Raw genomic sequence first — 18081 nt, 5'->3', positions numbered from 1 at the left:
TGTTAGTCTGAATCTGTAAAAAGCAACAGAGGGTCCTGTGGCACCTTTGAGACTAACAGAAGTATTGGGAGCATAAGCTTTTGTGGGTAAGAACCTCACTTATTCAGATGCAAGACTTGCATCTGAAGAAGTGAGGTTCTTACCCACGAAAGCTTATGCTCCCAATACTTCTGTTAGTCTCAAAGGTGCCACAGGACCCTCTGTTGCTTTTTACAGATTCAGACTAACACGGCTACCCCTCTGATACTTAAAAATCCATGACACCATTGTGTTGCTTCCCCCTGTGTTGCTCGTTAATCTGGTGGACCTGCCGATAATGAATAAAGATGAATGCCCTGGGAGCAGTGTGTCAGGCAGACAATTTGTCAAGTAGGAAAGTGAATGCTGAAGCCCTCACAAAATGCAGAGGCTTTTCTTAACCTGAGAACTGAAAAAGAGCCAGATATCCTGCATGGGTTTGAAAGTGACAAGAGCCTAGCGACTGACCAGAGCAGCGCCAGGTTTGAAGTGACGAGGAGGGTCTGTGTCATGAAGTCTGCGTTTCCACTGAGGACTCTTCCATCGCCAGGGTAGCGCTGGTGCAGGTCTGCCGCCTGGCACAGCAATGTTGAGAGGTGCCAGTGTAGACCCGACCCACTGCCCTCAGCCCCCACCCTGACCCTGCTCCCTCAGCCTCCCCCGCAGCCCCCCGTACCTCCCACCCCGAACCCATTGCCCTCAGTCCCTGCCCCCGTTCCAACAGCCTCCCCCACAGTCCCCCTGCTCCCCCCAACCCACTGTCCTCAGCCTTGCCCTACCCCAAATCTCTTCTTCAGCCTCCCCCATCATCCCACCCCCATCACTCCCCCTGCTGTCCCACCCCCTCAACTTCTCCCCATTCCAGTCCTGCTCCCCTCTCTCTCATCCCCTCCAGACCCTGTCCCTCTCCCCAACCCCCGACCCTCCCCAGCCCAGCCCCATTGTCTCCCCCGCCCCGCCCCACCCCACTCTACACAGCTCTCTCTACCCTGTCCCATTCATGCTCCCCTCAGCCCCTATCCTACTCGCCCTATCCCAGTCCTGTCCCATCCCCCTCAGCCCCCACCCCAGTCCCAGTCCTGTCCCCCTCACTTCCTCCACCCTGCTTCCCCCGGTCCATCCCCACACACCCACCGACTCTCTCGACCTCCCTCCCCCAATCCCACTGCCTGGACCCACCCCCGTCCCACTCAGGACATGCAGGAAAAAGAAGCAATGGGCTTAAATTGTACCAAGGGAGATTTAGGTTAGACATTGGGGAAAACTTCCTAACTGTAAAGGTAGTTAAGCACTGGACAAATTACCTAGAGAGGTTATGGAATAGCAGTCATTGGAGTTTTTTAAGAAGTTAGACAAACACCTGTCAAGGATGGTCTAGTTGTTATTACTCAGTCCTGCCTCAGTGCAGGGGTTTGACTAGATGACCTGTTGATGTCTCTTCCAGTCCTACATTTCTGTGATTCACACTGAATTGCCTTGTGCCACTGTCTAGTAGTAGTGGCACACAGTTCTCTGACATGCAGGTTTATAAAATTGTAGTTAATATACAGTTTACAGCATAGCAATTTTAAAGCTCTGCATGTTCAGACCAACTGAGCTGAAAATTGTGATCTTGTATTCAAAACTATTAAGATGTGGGCTGAAATAAAATCAGCATGAATTGCTCAACAATATCAATGGAATCAGCATTGTGTTGCTATGTATTGTAAAATATTACAGTGAAATCTTGCAAGTATTACATAGCACGCCGCCTTGCCCAAGTGGTAACTAAGCATAACATCTTCCTGTTTCAACATTCTTAACTTGTATCCCTCCTAGAAGTTGTTTTTTTTTCAAACACTGAATGCTGCTAAGTTATGGGTTTTAACAGGTTTTTTTTCTTTTAAACCACAGCACTGAATGTTGTTCTAAAATTGTTTTCCAAATATTCTTAAACTCCCAGTTTATCCCCCGCTGATGTTCATTGTGAAAAGTATTGCAGGTCTAATAATAATATTTGGCACTTTTGTAATTCACTGTCCAACATGTGTTTTGTGCCCTCCTCTGGTGGATTTTTAGAGGATAACAGTATAGCTACCAGCTAAGGGAGTTATAGCTTGAACTCAAGTAGTAGAAGCTCATGCTTTTAAGTCTGGATGGCTCGGGTTCAATCTTTGGTGACTAGCTATGATGGAGGTTGCTACACTTATAATCCCTTTAATCAGAAGTTCTGAATATGCTTTGTTGTAGGCAGAACTAGCCTATAGTTAAGCAACCGAAAATTTAGATTGGGGAGTGTTGAAATGTTGGGAAGCCTTATAATTTTGCCAATCTGGAACGAACATCCCATCTGAGGGATGGGGGCGGGGAGAGAGGAGAGTGAGACAGGACCAGGAAACTGGGACAAGGAATCCAGAGCGGTAGTGGGGGGCAGTTGAAATCAGATGAGGAGCTGGGGCGGGTTAGACAGCAATAGGATAGACATAGACTGGAGGGGACAGGGAAGAAGGGTCTTTGACTACTAGAGACCACTCTGTTCTCCGAACATTTGATTCATGGGAAGCAGGGGAGGGGGAGGGGCAGGGGCCGGTGCCCTCTTCTGCCGCTCTCTGCAAAGCCACACAGAGCGACCAACTCCCCACTTAACTAGCTAGCAACCTCCCTCCTTGTTTCCAATGCAGAGTCATAAGCCTCAGTACTCACAGCCCCATGCAGGTCTGGGCAGCCATGATACTGGGTCCAGCTCCGGCCTGTCTTTCTCGGGCAATTCCTCCCTGGCACAGGGCTCCTCCTGGCTCCTGTCCTGGGGTGTCCCTGATCGGCCGCCCTGTCCTCCCCAGGCTTCCAGCAGGTTCTCTGCTGCTTCTTTTGCGAGGGCCTGCAGGCTGCTGCCACCTCTCTCCCTCCGAGCTCTAGAGCCCCGCCTGGAGTTTCCCTCCTTTTTTCTCACTCTCCCCCCTAGGAAAAAGATTTAAAGGGGCCATGCTCTCTAAACCCCAAAGGGGTTACATGAGGATTAAATTGTAAAGGTATCTTTATTGAAACAAGAGCACCCAGCACAAGACAATACAGTACATAATGAAGAGCCAAGCAAGACAATAAATTTGTGGTCTTCCAAGTCCATGTATTCCAAAAGCTGATGCTATCGGGTAGGATTCTCAAAAGCACCCAACGTTGGCCTAACTGCTCTCACTGAGGGCTTGTCTATACTGTGCTTTTGTCAACACCGGAGGGGTATACGTTTTAGTCCACACTAGCATGTTGCACACTAACTGGCCTACTGGTCCACAGGACCCTGCTGGCACGCAATAGACGTTCCTTACTGCATGTTAACATATTACTGTTTGAAATGGGACTACATTAACATGTACTAGGGATCATCTAGTGCATGCCAGCATGATCCACATAGGTCAGTTAGTGCATGACACATAGTGTGCACTAAAATTTACACCCCTCTGGTGCAGACTAAAGTAGGGTTGCCATATGTCCGGATTTTCCCGGACATGTCCGGCTTTTTGGGCCTCAAATCCCTGTCCGGGGGGAAATCCCAAAAAGCCGGACATGTCCGGGAAAATAGGGAGGGAGGGTCCCGGCGGTGCGAGGCCGGCGCAGTGCTCAGCAGGGGCTGGGGCCAGGGGTGCGGTGCTGGGCCGGGGGCGCAGGCACTTGGCCGGGGGCCGGGGCCGGCGCAGTGCTCGGCCGGGGCCGGGGGCGCGGGCACGGGGCCAGGAGCATGGGCACTTGGCCGGGGGCCGGCGCGATGCTGGGCCGGGACCGTTGGCGCGGGCACTTGGCCGGGAGCCAGGGCCAGCGCGGTGCTCGGCTGGAGCCGGGGCCGGGGGCGCAGGCACTTGGCCGAGGGCTGGGACCGGCGCGGTGCTCGGCCGGAGCCGGGGGCGCGGGCACGGGGCCAGGGGGCCGGCGCAGGCACTTGGCCGAGGGCTGGGACCGGCGCGGTGCTCGGCCAGGGGGCCGGCGCAGGCACTTGGCCGAGGGCTGGGACCGGCGCGGTGCTCGGCCGGGACCGTTGGCGCGGGCACTTGGCCGGGAGCCAGGGCCGGCGCAGTGCTCGGCTGGGGCCGGGGCTGCGGGCACTTGGCCGGGGGCTGGTACCGGGGCGGGAGATGCCGGGGCCAGAGCCTCTTGGCCTGGGCCAGCCGGCCAGCCACCGGAGGGAGCCGCTCGACCAGGGGGGCCGGACTGGGCCGCGCCGCACGCCGCCCCAGCCCCAGCTTACCTGCTGCCTCCCTGTTTCAGTCTTCCTGCGAACATTTGATTTGCGGGAAGCGGGAGGGGGAGGAGCAGGGGGCGGAGCGTTCAGGGGAGGGGGCAGAGTTGGGGCGGGGCCGGGGCCCCATGGAGTGTCCACCTTTTTAAAAATTAAAATATGGTAACCCTAACTAAAGCGACATGTAGACAAGCCCTGACACACAGGATAAAACTCCCACTGATTTCAGTGCGGGCAGAGGTAGGCCAACACTGGGTGTCTGAAAATTATCATTAGTAGTAGTAGTAGTAGTAGTAGTATTGTGGTAGCACCTGCAAGTCCCACTCCTGGACCAAGACCCTATTGTGCTAGGTGTGGTATAGAGGTAGAACAAAAAAGATAGTCCCTGCCCGACAGAGCTAATAATCTAGGTAAAATCACCCCCGCCACATTAAAACAAGAGTTTACTTAGCTACCCAAACAATTTTTTTAAAACATATAATGGCAAACGAGATAATACATTTCAAAAGGCTAATGGATCTTGAACAAAATAATGTATTGTGGAGATATATTAGTATAAGGTCACAACCAACTTTTTCCCCCCTGAGTTTTTGGCTTTAACCCCATCTTCTAAATGTCTCAAGCGAAATCTCTGTAATTGATGTCTAGTATAAATGGTCTTTGACCAGATTTTTGGGACAGAACAAAGTGGTCTGACTTGCTGTTTCTGAGACATGTCGCTAACAAAAAAGATGTATTTTTCTCTTTTTCAAAACTATTTTCATGGATTTTTTATGTCACGTTATTTCTGAGGCAGCTGGGCCATGAAACCCTACTCTTGTCTTTATTCTAGAGTCTGTATAGAGATTTGGGGTGAAATCCTGACTCCACTGAAGTCAATGTTAAAACTCCCATTGAGTTGAGTGGGGCCAGGATTTCTCCTCTTGATCTTAATCCTTGGTATAGATGAGGGGGTGAGGCTGTCTGGGGACTGTATTAGCCTTGGTGCAAGTTAGAATGAGCGCAAAGTTTAACTGGGAGAAGAATTTGGTCTAGTGTGAGTGTGAATAAACCAGACAGTAATGCAATTAATAGTTAAAAAATGCAATATTTAAATAACCACTTTGCTTCATTTATATTGAATATATGTGTAATAGTTTTGAGACTAAAGATATAGCCAGGGCCGGCTCTAGGATTTTTGCCGCCCAAAGCAAAAACAATTTTGGCCGCCCCCCGTTCTTTAATTACCCCACCCCCGGCCCCGCCTCAACTCCGCCTCTTCCCCAAATCCCCAGCCCTGCCTCCTCCCCCCAGGCTCTCAAGCCTAGGAGGGAGGGAGAGGGAGAAGCGGCGCCCGCGCTGCGGCCACTCAGAGTCTCCCCCTCCTCCCACGTTTGAGAGCCTGGGAGGGAGGGGGAGACCCCGAGCCGCTGCGGCGCGCGAAACAGCTGATTCGCGTGCCGCTGCTCCCCCTCCCTCCCAGGTTTGAGAGCCTGGGAGGGAGGGCGAGTAGCGGTGCGTGAATCAACTGTTTCGCGCTCCATGGCAGCAGCAGCGGAGGTGAGCTCGGGCTGCCGGGGCACATTTTTAGGGGCGGCATGCTGGCGCCGGCCATACCGCCCCTAAAAATGTGCCGCCCCAAGCACCAGCTTGTTTTGCTGGTGCCTAGAGCCGGCCCTGGATATAGCCATAAAACATATAAAGCGGGTTTTAAAAAAACTCTACCCTGCGTTGTTTGTTGGTGAGGTATGATAGCTATTTTAGAAGGTATATATTCCTTCCCTTTCAGCTCTATATTCCCTTAACCAGATCTGTTTTATAAATAATCAGAAAATTGGTTCTTTTCTGCTAAACTAATCCCTGGAAGGGGATAGGGGGGAGGGCAGACTATGAAAATAATCCATCTGGTTGTCTCATAAACTGGTAACATGTAAACATAGCTAAAACGTCTTTAAAATATTAGTGTTTGCTCTTGTTTAAGCTGGCTGCTTTACACACTAGTGACGCTATATCTCTGTCATTTGTGAGCAGCCAGTAAAGCAATAATTTAAAACCCTTTTAATTCATTCTGTTGTTTTGTGGAAGGTTATGCATGAAAATCTGTGTTTACTACCGAATTGTCTGATCACCAGAAACTTTACTATGCATTTATATTTTCAGAAGGATTACAACCATTTCGTTTGAAGATTACCACAGGATGTGGTCAGGAATAGCCACATCAAAAGCAGCAGAACATTTTAAAGCCCCATGTAAGATGATATGCCTGATTTAGTAAAATTAAACATAATGGACCTGATTCTTCTCTCCTGCTGGATTTACACTAGTGTAACAACTTTGACTTCAGTGGAGTTGTTCCTGATTGTGAGATCAGAATCAAGCCATGTATCCTAAGCATCCACAAATGAGTGTCAGATCCTCAGGTGATGTAAATTGACATAGCTGCAATGACTTTAATAGAGCTATGTCAGTTTACACCAGTTGAAGATCAGGCCCTTATTCTTATTTATTATTGCATTGGCCTAGGAGTCCCAGTCATGGACTCCGCCTAGCACAGCGGGTCCAATGTACAAACATGGAACAAAAAGAAGGTCTCTGCCCCCAGGAACTTACAATCTAAGTAAGTTCTTGTTAGGAAGTTTGAAAACCTGGGTTTGTATGGAAGAAAACGTATTAAGGAGTCATTAGTGAAGTGTATACAATTATGATGAGTAGGAAAACGTTTTTAGAGGAGGATAAGATCAAAACAAAACCGATGTGAACTGTGGCCAACACAGTGCTCTGATGATAATGCAATGTTCCACCACCAAAGTCTGTTGTAACTAAGTTACCAGCACACTTGGATGCATGACAATGCTTTAACAGGATTTATGGGGGATTACTTATTGGAGTTTCAGTCTGCAGGATCAGGTTTATATTGTTATTTATTATATATTCTATTCAAAAGAAATGTGTATCATATAATCACCATTTTATGTTCATGCATTTCAGTGGTAATTCTTGTCCTGTTTTGTTGTTTTATTCATAATACTTTAAAAGTGCACATATAGTGTTGCCATCCACCTAAGACAAACTATCAAAATTTGCTCTCAATTACACTAGTGTTTATCAGAGTAACTCCACTGAGTTTCATGGAATTACTTCAGATTTACCCCCTTTTAACTAAGGTCAGAGTCTGGCCCAGGGACCTTATTAATAGCAATACGTAGTTGTTAATGGTTGAGGTCCTGATTCCATTGCAGTTGATAGCAAAAGTCTCATTGACTTTAATAGTGCAGCATTCTGCTATAAACTTCTCCAAGTGATGCATGTGCTTGTACTACTCTGATTTTAATATTTCTTCAGGGAATGTGATGATTGGTGCATCTTTTTCTCTAACTGTAACTTTCTGTAATTATGCCATTATAGTGTTTGAAGATCCAACATTTATAGGGAACTGCTATGGCTGGAAGGCAAAAAATGTGAGAGAAACAGGAGAATGGGATGAGAATACGTAAGTGGCTTAAATCCACTGAGCTTAAATTGCTAGACATTTAGACCCAGGGTCTTTGCATATGCAACGGCAACATTTGAACTGCAGTGCTTTTGTTATAATTGCTGGCTGTTCATATTTGTACCCTACAAAATGTTACCAGACTGTCGATAATTGCTCTGAACTGTGTCTTTGATTTTGAGGTTTAGGGCCAAATCCCACCCTGTGTTGTGTGGATGGTCTGAGGGTAGAGGGCATTGGGAACAGAAGCAATGTAGGATTCCTACCTAGTAATGTCCAAGAAAATTCTAGGACAGGGCTCTACTAGAATTAGGGTGACCAATAGCAACTGTGAAAAAACAGGACAGGGGATGGGGGGAGCAGTAAATAGGCGCCTATGTAAGAAAAAGTCCCAAAAAATGGGACTGTCCCTTTAAAAACAGGACATGTGGTCACCCTAACTAGAATGGATGCATGCTGCTTTTTTAGGGACCAGCAGTAAGGTGAGCCTCTTGAACACCCGAATCACTCTGAGACTCCCATAGATTCTCCACCGCTTCCTTCCACCCTGCCAAACACAGCTCAGGCAAGTAAAGTCAGCTGAGGATCTGGATCAAAGCCCTTAAATGTTGAGTGCCTACTCACATTTTTCAATAAGTTCCCCTGTGACTGAAACCCTGTTTCCAAGCACATTCATAAGGAAAAGGCAAAGCAAAATGCAAGGTCATTGTGCTGCCCTGTAATCTTTCCGATCAAACTGGACTTTCTCACTCCTTTTTATTACTTCTGAAGCTTTACAATAGGCCAAAAAAGTTAGGAACCCCTTTTACCAGTCAAATCCTATTTGCCTTCAGCATGAATCGGAAGAAAATGAACGGGTAATTTCAGGTTGAATTTGAAGGACAGCAAGTTCTTAACCCAAATTAAAAGCTTATTTTTCTTTCTGAAGAAACCTCTAGAATATAAGGTTAATTTTCCTTTGACATGACTTCCTTGTTTTATTTCCTTTAACAGAACTCCTTTGTTTTGTATGTTTGATAATTGTTTCATTATGTAGTGCCACAGCATCCTATATGACCCAAGAAAATATTCAGAAAAACCAGAAACTTGTCCTTTTAAACTCATCTGTCCATTTTTGCATATGGATTAACAGTCAGGAGTTGTTTCAGAAAGCTGTCTTTTTCACTGTCAAGCATAGCACATTTTTCATGTTAGTTTCATTAGAGCTGGAAAGGAAATTACTGTGTGTTTTTTTGGGGGGGAGTGGGTAGAGGAGGGAATCTATTGGTTTGAAATAGCCACATCTCACTGCCATCTGGTGGTAGGAGACCATATACTTTTAACAGATTTTTTTTTCTGTCTTTGAACTTCTGGGTTTGATTAATCAAAGGCAGGTTCAAATGCCCGGAACCAGGTTCAAACAGAGTTACCTCTCGTACAGTATTCTTTCCCCAATTGCAAACAGCTCACAAAACATGCTTGTGCTTTAAAGCTTGCAATATGTCCTTCGCTCGTAGCATTGGGTAGGGAAGTAAGAGGCCAAATTTTCTGACATCAATGCAGAAACAACCTTAATTGTTGACTATATAATAAAATAGTTTACGTTTTCTTATTAAAGTTGTAGCTCATTCATGAACCATTATAAAGTAGATTGCAACCCAGTTTGCTTTTGTATAACACTATTCATATAAAAATATTACAAGATATTTCACAGCTGATTAGGTGCATTCATTTACTACACTAGTGTGTAGGTAATTAGTGTTGAGTCTAATTCAGCTCTGTTACACCAGTAAAAATCTGGACTAACTCTGCTAAGCCTATGATTTACCCTGGAGTAACAAATAGCTGAATGTGGCACATCATTGCTAGATAAGATAGTTGCCAATTTTGGTCAGATGAATTCCTGGAGAGTTGGCAGCCCTTAGGGCAGTGATACAGAGAGAATGGTTGGTCACAAGGGACACCCAGGTACACAATATGTTGTTTATAATTTTAGTGATGTTATAAAATCATAGACCAGAAAGCAGAGATGGATCTTGAAATGGCATTTAAAGCAGCCAGAGAGTCAGGGCAGATGGATAAATCTTCTGATAGTGGCAGAAGGAAGATAGTGTGCAGGGACAAAAGGGGTGAACAGTAAAGAATTAGTATCTGGAGGGCATGTGGAATGGCCTGGAGTGTTGGAGGATCTTGAAAATTAATGGTCAGGTTTTATGTCAGAGGGAAGTTTTCTGAAGATGAGAATAAAAGGAATGATGAAGTTCCCCAGCACACAGCTATAGGCCCCCGTTCAGCAAAGAACTTGAGACAAGCTTTCAACTGAGGATCTCAAAGTGCTTTACTAATTAATGCAACTGCACAATTCCCCTGTGTGGTAGGTAACTCCATTACCTTCATTTTGTACATGAGGAAACTGAGGAACCAGAGAGGTTAAGTGACTTAATGTGGTAATGAATGTGTAAAGATTGATCCTTTTGTATTTTTCCTCCTCTGATATGAAAAGGCATTCCAACCACGTAGACTAACTGAGCACCATTTCCTTTTTTAAATTCAGTGCTGCTGGGTTACTTCACAAGAAAAAGTACATAAAGCCAGTACACTTCTACATATTTTTTTTATTTTTTAACTCTTCCTACCTGAAAACAGTGGTGCAATATTATTTATCAAAAGCTAAAACCTTGTTTGCCACCTTGTGGCTGGAAAGAGAATGCATTGAACAAATGTTCTTTTCATGTAGTTGAACTTTTAGTTTCATGTGATCAAAGATAAATTAAAAGTCCCATTAACAGCAGCCCGTTCTATAGCCTTTTCCCCACTGCAGAGGGATCATAAATGTTCCAGAAAGTATGAATACATCAAATATTCTCTACCAGTCAAGAGAAAATAAAGTACATCATACTATGAATTTAATTACTCCAACAGTCTTCTCTCACACACTTAGTTATATTCTAATGGTGCAGACAGAAAGTGGAGAGAAGTCTGAGATGTTAACAATAGTAAATGAATCCTTGAGGCAGAATGAGAGTGTAGGTGTGACGTACCAGGGTACAATCCAGATTGAGTAGCTGTGCCACCCCTGCCCTGTAACCTGGGGTGCCCTGTACAATGCTTTGTGGTTCACAAACAGCCTCCAGCACGTAAGTCACTCCCAGCTATGTCTTTGTGTGTAATGCAGCCAGCTAGCCATACTTTGGCTCTTACCAGCCTTAAAGAACACCAGTCCCAACATACTCCCAGTCTCAGATTTCCCCCCAGAAACACGTCTTGTACTGCCCAGCCCTCTCCTGAGCAATGCAAATATACTGAGTCCATTATTCCTTTAAAGGAATAATATGCACACGACTTGTTACACCAAATGGAGTTACCCAGAAACTTCAACCTGATCAGACTGTTTTATCTAAAACAGTAAAACAAATTTATTAACTACACAGAGAGATTTTAAATGAGTACAAGTAATGAGGCATAAAAGTCAGAAATGGTTACCAGGAAAATAAAGAGAAGACATTTACTAATGCCTAAGTTAACAAACTATCTTAGGTTCAAGCAAAGTTTCTCACCACATGCTTCAGCAGATTACTGATCAAACTCTCAGGTCAGGACCCCTTTCCCAGAGTCCCATGCCTGCTTCCTGTGTCTCTTCAGGCACAGTGAATGCGATAGGCAGGGAAAGAGAAAAAGGTGCCGCGGGGTATTTGTCCCTCCTTTTATAGTTTCAGTTCCCTCTTGAAAAACATTTCCAGTTGAGACCCAGGAGCCAAAGAGTCTATGTGGAAGGATATTTCCTCCTCTTTTTTTCCATCTGTCATCTGTTTTTCTTTGTTTCCATTCCTGCTTGATGATTCTGTTGCTGCTTAAATGCAAATTAAGCAGAGCATACATTCCTTTGTTTAGGACAGACCTGTTTGCAAACTTCTGTTTGGGCAGTGCTATGGCGTTTGGAACATGTGTTAATAACACCATGCAGGGGAATCTTATAACTTCACCTACAATGTTGTCACACAGAGGGCCGGCACTAGGCCGATTCCCCCGAATCGGGCCCCGTGCCTAAGAGGGCCCTGCGCCCTAAAGAAGAGCGCCTAACTTTTTAATTTTTACTCACCTGGCAGCGGTCTGGGTCTTCGGCGGCACTTCAGTGGAGGATCCTTCACTCGCTCTGGGTCTTCAGCGGCATTTTGGTGGTGGGTCCTTCAGTGCCACGGAAGACCCAGAGCGAGTGAAGGAGCTGCCGCCGAAGTGCCGCCAAAGACCCGGACTGCCGCCGGGTATTCGAATCAGGCCCCGCACTTCCTAAAGCCAGCCCTGGTCACACATATTTTATCAGGACGATACTGACCAGCAAATTATGAGTTTTCGGATGATATATTGCAAAGCATACTTTGTACAAAGATTATCAAAATAGTGTGCAGGGTTTGAATACAGTGGTGTATTCTGTTCCAGTAGGAAATAGAAACCATTACTTTTTAGAGTTGCACTTAATCCACCCTTCCCATTGGACTCCCCTTTACCTTTTCAATCCACTGCTTTGCACTTTCTGTCTCCAAATGTAACCTGTTTAAAATGGCAGGCAAGTTTTTTGAATGAGAAGACTGAAAGGGACATTGTCAGCTTAAAAATCAGACCATGTGCTAGAAATTCACGTTTTTGTACTTGTGTCACAAGTAACATCTCAGATTATTAAAGTGCAGGGAACCTTAAGTGCACACCAGCAGGTCTACATGGACTAATTAATGCACAACCCATTAGTATGCTTTAGAAATCACACCCCGGTAGCGTCCATTACCTGACCAGTGTAGACAAGCTCAGTTTTACATATGTCTATAAGGCTTAGTTCTGCAAAGTGCCAAACACTCCGATCCTGATCTAGCAAAGCACTTAAGCACATGATTAACTTTAATTATGCAAGTAATCCCATTGACTTTAGTGGAACTTTTCATGTTTAAAATTATGCATGTGCTTAAGTGCTTTGCTGGATTAAGGCCAGAGTTACAGAACCATATAGATAATTAGTGTCACTTTCAGGTTCTTATTTATTACAGCTTCTTAGTGCTTTGCTGACTAGGAATGGGCTTAAGCACATTTGAAGTTGAGCACATGCTTAAGTGTTCTGTTGATTTGGGCCCTATAGAAGTTAGTTTTAACCAAATTTATGTTTGATAGTATCCATTAATTTACTTCTGTTTCTGCTTACAGATACAATGCTATTGTCTCTCAACTCATCAGAAAGCAAAGGCAACAAACAATAGATGAGAAACTGATAGAAATTAGGAAAATGGAACAGGACAACAACCTGCTTTACCAAACTCCAGGTAAAGAATCAGTACCATACAATGTAATGTTTCTGATATCTGCACGTAGAACCTGATTTACTGTTCACTTACACAGGAGCACCGCCAGCTTTTTTGCTGCCCTAGGCGGCGGAAGGTCCCGCCCCCAAAATGCCGCCCCCGACAGAGGTGGCGGAAGGTCCCACCCCCGAAATACCGACGACGACCGGGGCGGCCGAAGATCCGGCCGTCGCCCCCCGAATATTAGTGCCCTAGGCGACCGCCTAGGTTGCCTAATGGGTTGCGCCGGCCCTGCACTTACACTAGTGTAAATCAGAATTAGCTTCATTATATTTTAAAACCAATGTGACGTTTGAATCAGGCCTGAAGAGTGTTGGCATTATGGACCCAATCCTGTTTCTGTTGAGGGTAAAACTCCAGTTGACATTGATGGAGCAGTATCAGGTTCAAGGGCAGAAATTGTGTTGATCAGTATATGCCTGGATTCAAATCTCCTATGCCTTTGTACTGGTTGCAGTTTTTATTCTCTGTTGACCAAAGCATAAATGGAACTTGCATATGAACTTCCACCCTTCAGTGAAAACTGACCAGGCACCTGATCCAAACCTCATTGAAGACTATGGGAATCTTTCCATTCACTTCAATGGATCAGGCTCCAGATGAGAATCAAGTTTACAGGTCTGATTCTCCTGACTTGCTCTAGTGAAAAGTAGGTGTAACGCCACTGAAGTGAATGAAGTTTCACCTGTGTAAAAGAGAGGAGAATCAGACTCTATATGTCTAGGATCAGGAATTAGGTCACATTTTCACTAGTAAAAGATACAGGGCAGGCTCTTAATGATGAAATGGAGAGCTGAACCGTAGCTGTTACATGTGGGAGTCAACGGAGTCCTACTGACACAGTCTTTAATACTATGAGTGTAGTGGTGTGAATGGCAGAAAGAACTTGTTTCTGGTCCAGGACAGAACATTGCTTTGTCCTGAGCCTGAGTCCCAGTGTAAGATGGGAGAGAAACTCCACATTTGATAGGTTGGAGTTTTGGTTTTAATTCGATGGCAGTTGATTAAAGCAATTTGTGATGTTAGAAGTAGTCCCAGTTTAGATGGGATAGCGGTCAGAGTTCAGAGGACAGATAAATGTGGTTTATCACACGATTCTGCCATTTTTTCATATAGGTATCACGTGATTTATAGTATGTACAGTCTCTGTATATGCCTAGGAGATATGGATCCAGAAATCAGGCAAATTAAGATCTGCATTTTAAAAATGAAAAATGTGACTGTAGCTTGTTTTGGCAAACTTATTTGTACTTACCTGTTGTCTCCTTTCTCTTTATTAATCTGTTCTGCTATGCATATTTCAAACCATCGATGTCCCTGGTCCAGTATCAAAAAGTCAAGCAGCAGGTGAAAAGAGACCCCACAGCAAAGAGGAAGAGCCATGGGAGAGTGAAGTGGACAATCTAGTAGCCTGGACTAACACTCTTTGTACCAAAGGATTAGAGGATTAAACTGTGAGATCACACATACAGACATGGAAACACTTTTTTCTTACCATTTAACAAAAACTTCTGTACCATTCCTATGGGGTGAATCCTCAGTTCTCATTCACTCTTTATTCAGGCAAATTCCTATCAGTTTCAACGAGAAGGTGAGTAAAAACTGAGCAGGAATCTCACCTCTGTGAACTAGATTATTTGCTGATACCTGTGTCACCACATTGGCTTCAGTGGATTTGCTGTGGAGTTACCGGTTGGATCGTATTACATCTCTCTATTGGTGCTGCACAAGATGGAACAGACTCTGCAGTGCACTCTCTTAGTTGTGTTCGCTCTAGAGGACTTAACGGAGTAAAAAATGGGTTGGTCATTACAGACAGAAGATCTGCTCTCTCTGTGTGTTTGGCATCAGATCTATTAAGAAGAGACCATTTCTCCATAATCATTTTTATAGTCAAACCACACTTTAAAGTTCTGTCTTTAAGCACTCAAAAAACAGAAAATGGCAAAGCTAATGTTGTTCTTGTAACCTTAACTCTGACCTTTCATGCTTATAGGGTATGATGCAGCCTTTAATATACGTGATCCCTGAACCAATGTTAGCTGAGAAAGGAGTGAATGTTGTACAGCTTCTGGGAAAGAACTCAATGTGTCTCTTAACCCTAACTTTCTGGCTTGTCAATAGTGGTCTTATCTAGGTTATAAAGGCAGCTCAGTTTAGGCCTACTAGTCTGGTGGTTAATAGTCTGGTAAATCACAGGTATGTGAAAAAAGAGGGGAAGGATTCATAAAGGAAGAAATAAGGCCTATGGCCTTAATCCATGCTACCTAGATTTCAAGACCCAATCAGGTTCTCTTATTCAGCTCAGCAGGGGATTTGCTGACTTAGGGACTGCAGAGTCAGGCCGATAAAACCATCTAGTTTTTGGTGGAGTTTACAAACGTTGTAGATTGTAAGCTGCTTGAGCCAGGGACTGTCCTTTTGCTCTGTGTCTGTATGGTGCCTAGTACCAGTCCTGACTGGGGCTTCTAGGTACTACTATCATTTAACTAATACTAGTGGTGCACTGTGTGTCATAGGGGAACCTAAAGCCAGAGAAGACTGGTAAGGGGAACAAATGATAGTTTGTGGTGGAATCAATTAGAAATGTCAGTTATTTGGTAAACTTTGAAAAATATTTAGAATCTAGTACAGCTTCTCCTCTGTACAATGAGGATAATAGACTTCCCTTCCTCACAGGAGTGTTGTGAGGATAAACACATGAGATATTGTTAGGTGCTCAGCTATTACAGTGAGGGTGGGGGGCTGTGATGAAGCAGATAGGCCCCACACTGTCAACGAAAGGGTTAACGAGAGCCTGGGGAGCCAATGAGCCCCATCCTACTACGCTGGCAGCAAATGTGAAGCATGGAGAGGGGAGTTAAAAGGAGGAGACCGAGCTCCCTCAAATCTGCTTCTCCTGCTGTGAGAAGCCTGGCTGCAGCCCAGAGACTGAACTAGCTTGTCAGTCAGACAAGGCCCATTAGAAGGGACGACCAGACCCTGGCAGATCAGCTGAAGTATGAACTGTTTGAAGACAAGCCCTGAATAGAAGGGAGGGTCGCACTGAACGTTCATCAGAAAACCTAGTTTTGAGCTGTGGTTTCTTGTTCCTGATTTCTTTTGACCACAGCAGCCTGGAAGGGGTAGGTCTGAAGTGTGTCTTAGCTGGAAGGACAGCTGGCCTACAGTCAAAGACCTGTGGCTCGGTGAGTCGTGCCCTGATGGGCCACGAGGGCACACCACAGAGGCACGCCCAGTCACAGGGGCATTGTAAGTACCTAAGATAGATGGATAGTGTACTGAACTGGGACGTAAATGACCTGGGATCTCTTCCTGGCTCTGCTGCTACCTATTGCATGCTGTGGACAATTCACCTCTTGGAGCCTTTGTTTCCTGTCCCATCCTTTGTTTGCCTTTTCTATTATGATTGCAAACTCTTTGGGGTGGGGTCCGTCTCTCTCCATGTGTTTGCACACTGCCCACCCCAAAGGGGCTCTGATCTCATTTGCGGTCTCTAGAGATCTGTAAAAATGCAGGCATTTAAGTTAAAACTTGTTTCTAAGACAAAATAACATACATTTGGAACTCCCCAATTACTTTCATAAACTGTAGGCTTCCTTTAGAAGAGCTAACATTTCTGTTTAGTGCATTTTATAGCCTCTATTTACTTAGGAAGTTTCATGAGTTCTGAGATCACCCAACTTAAACAAGGAACATAGCTGTGGGAGGAACAAAGTTTCAAGCTGTGCAGAGCTACACATGCACATCTGGAATGATTTATAAACTCTTTTGCCGAAAATAATATAAATATTTCCACACACTGCAGTCAAAGGACAAGGAATAGTCCTGGAAAAGAATTAGCCCCGGCAGACTTGCATTTGAAGAGAGGGGAAGATCACTGTTGCCCTGATGTTGACCATGTCCATTCAGACAACTCTGTACATGGCTTTAGAATGCAGAGGGTTACCGGACTGTGTGAAGCTGTAGTTAGAATTTCAGTTTGTGAATGCACATCTTATTTTAATTCTGTCGAACATATGTGGAAAAATGATCTCCAGCAACAATTGCTTTCTATAATTTTCAGTATAAATCTAGCCCCAATGTTTCCAGCATAAAACATGTCAGGGCTCTGCATTGCAAGTTTGAGAAGTCCCTTAAATTTTGGATCAGATTTTTATGGGCTCTTGTGTGTGACCTTTGTTTCATATGCCATATGTTGTATGCGGGGTATTCTCCCTACAATGCGTGTGTGCGATGCTATGCGCTCATATCAAGTCTATCTGTAGTGGGGAGTAATGGGATACCCAGTCAGTTGTGCATACAGAGAGAAACTTGCTAATTCATTGGTTTGTCTACATGCATTTGATACAAATCAGCCAATAATGCTGTTTGGACCCAATTCTGATTATACATGCATTGACTTTACACCGATATAATGCTAGTGGAATTACTTCAGCTTTACACTGGTATAAGTACAATCAGAATCGGGCTCTCTGGTTTTGCTTTTAGGGTTTTTTTTAAAGCACAGTATCCTCTAGATGGCGCTATATTACTATGTAATACACAAACTGTTGCATCCTCTTCAGAGGGATCTGCATTTTATCTGTCTATTTTTAGTGACGTCTTGGGTGTTTCTGTCTTTAATTGTTTATAACTATAACTCCTTAGCTATTTATTAGAAACAGTGTATCCTTTGGTGTGGAAGGATGTTTAATGCAGCATAGTGGAATGTCTCTGTGACAAAACTTCTGTTATGCTTTATCATGGCAAGTAAGGAAAGTTGATCACATGCATGTCGGTTCCCTTATGCGTGCTCTCTCTTTTAAATAAGTTTCACCCAGTAGGAACATCGGATTCAATAGGGTTACCATACGTCTGGATTTTCCCGGACATGTCCGGTTTTTGGTCCTCAAATCCCCATCCGGAGGGAATTTCCAAAAAGCCGAACATGTCCGGGAAAATACTCCTAGCTTTGCCGGCATCCCTGCCCCAGTCCCGGGCTTACCTTAGAGCGGGCTCCGGCAGGCTGCGAGCTGCAGGTGGATTCCCCTCAGCAGCAGCGGCTGCTGCTGCTCTGAGAC

General features: G+C 45.0%; 1 protein-coding gene across 1 annotated transcript in view; it reads left to right on the top strand.

Annotated features, from left to right (window-relative positions):
- UBE2U (ubiquitin conjugating enzyme E2 U) overlaps window positions 1–17856 on the top strand; it is a 33033-nt gene extending 15177 nt beyond the window's left edge. The window contains exons 7-10 of the mRNA XM_034780327.1: window positions 6365–6453; window positions 7610–7694; window positions 12864–12977; window positions 14328–17856. Coding sequence (XP_034636218.1) covers window positions 6365–6453; window positions 7610–7694; window positions 12864–12977; window positions 14328–14469 — 430 coding nt within the window. The 3' untranslated portion in view covers window positions 14470–17856. The remainder of the gene's footprint in view (window positions 1–6364; window positions 6454–7609; window positions 7695–12863; window positions 12978–14327) is intronic.
- Window positions 17857–18081: the final 225 nt, after the last annotated feature.

Source organism: Trachemys scripta, chromosome 8 (genome assembly GCF_013100865.1).
Source record: "Trachemys scripta elegans isolate TJP31775 chromosome 8, CAS_Tse_1.0, whole genome shotgun sequence".
Taxonomy (NCBI): domain Eukaryota; kingdom Metazoa; phylum Chordata; order Testudines; family Emydidae; genus Trachemys; species Trachemys scripta.
This window is presented reverse-complemented; position numbering and strand designations above follow the sequence as displayed.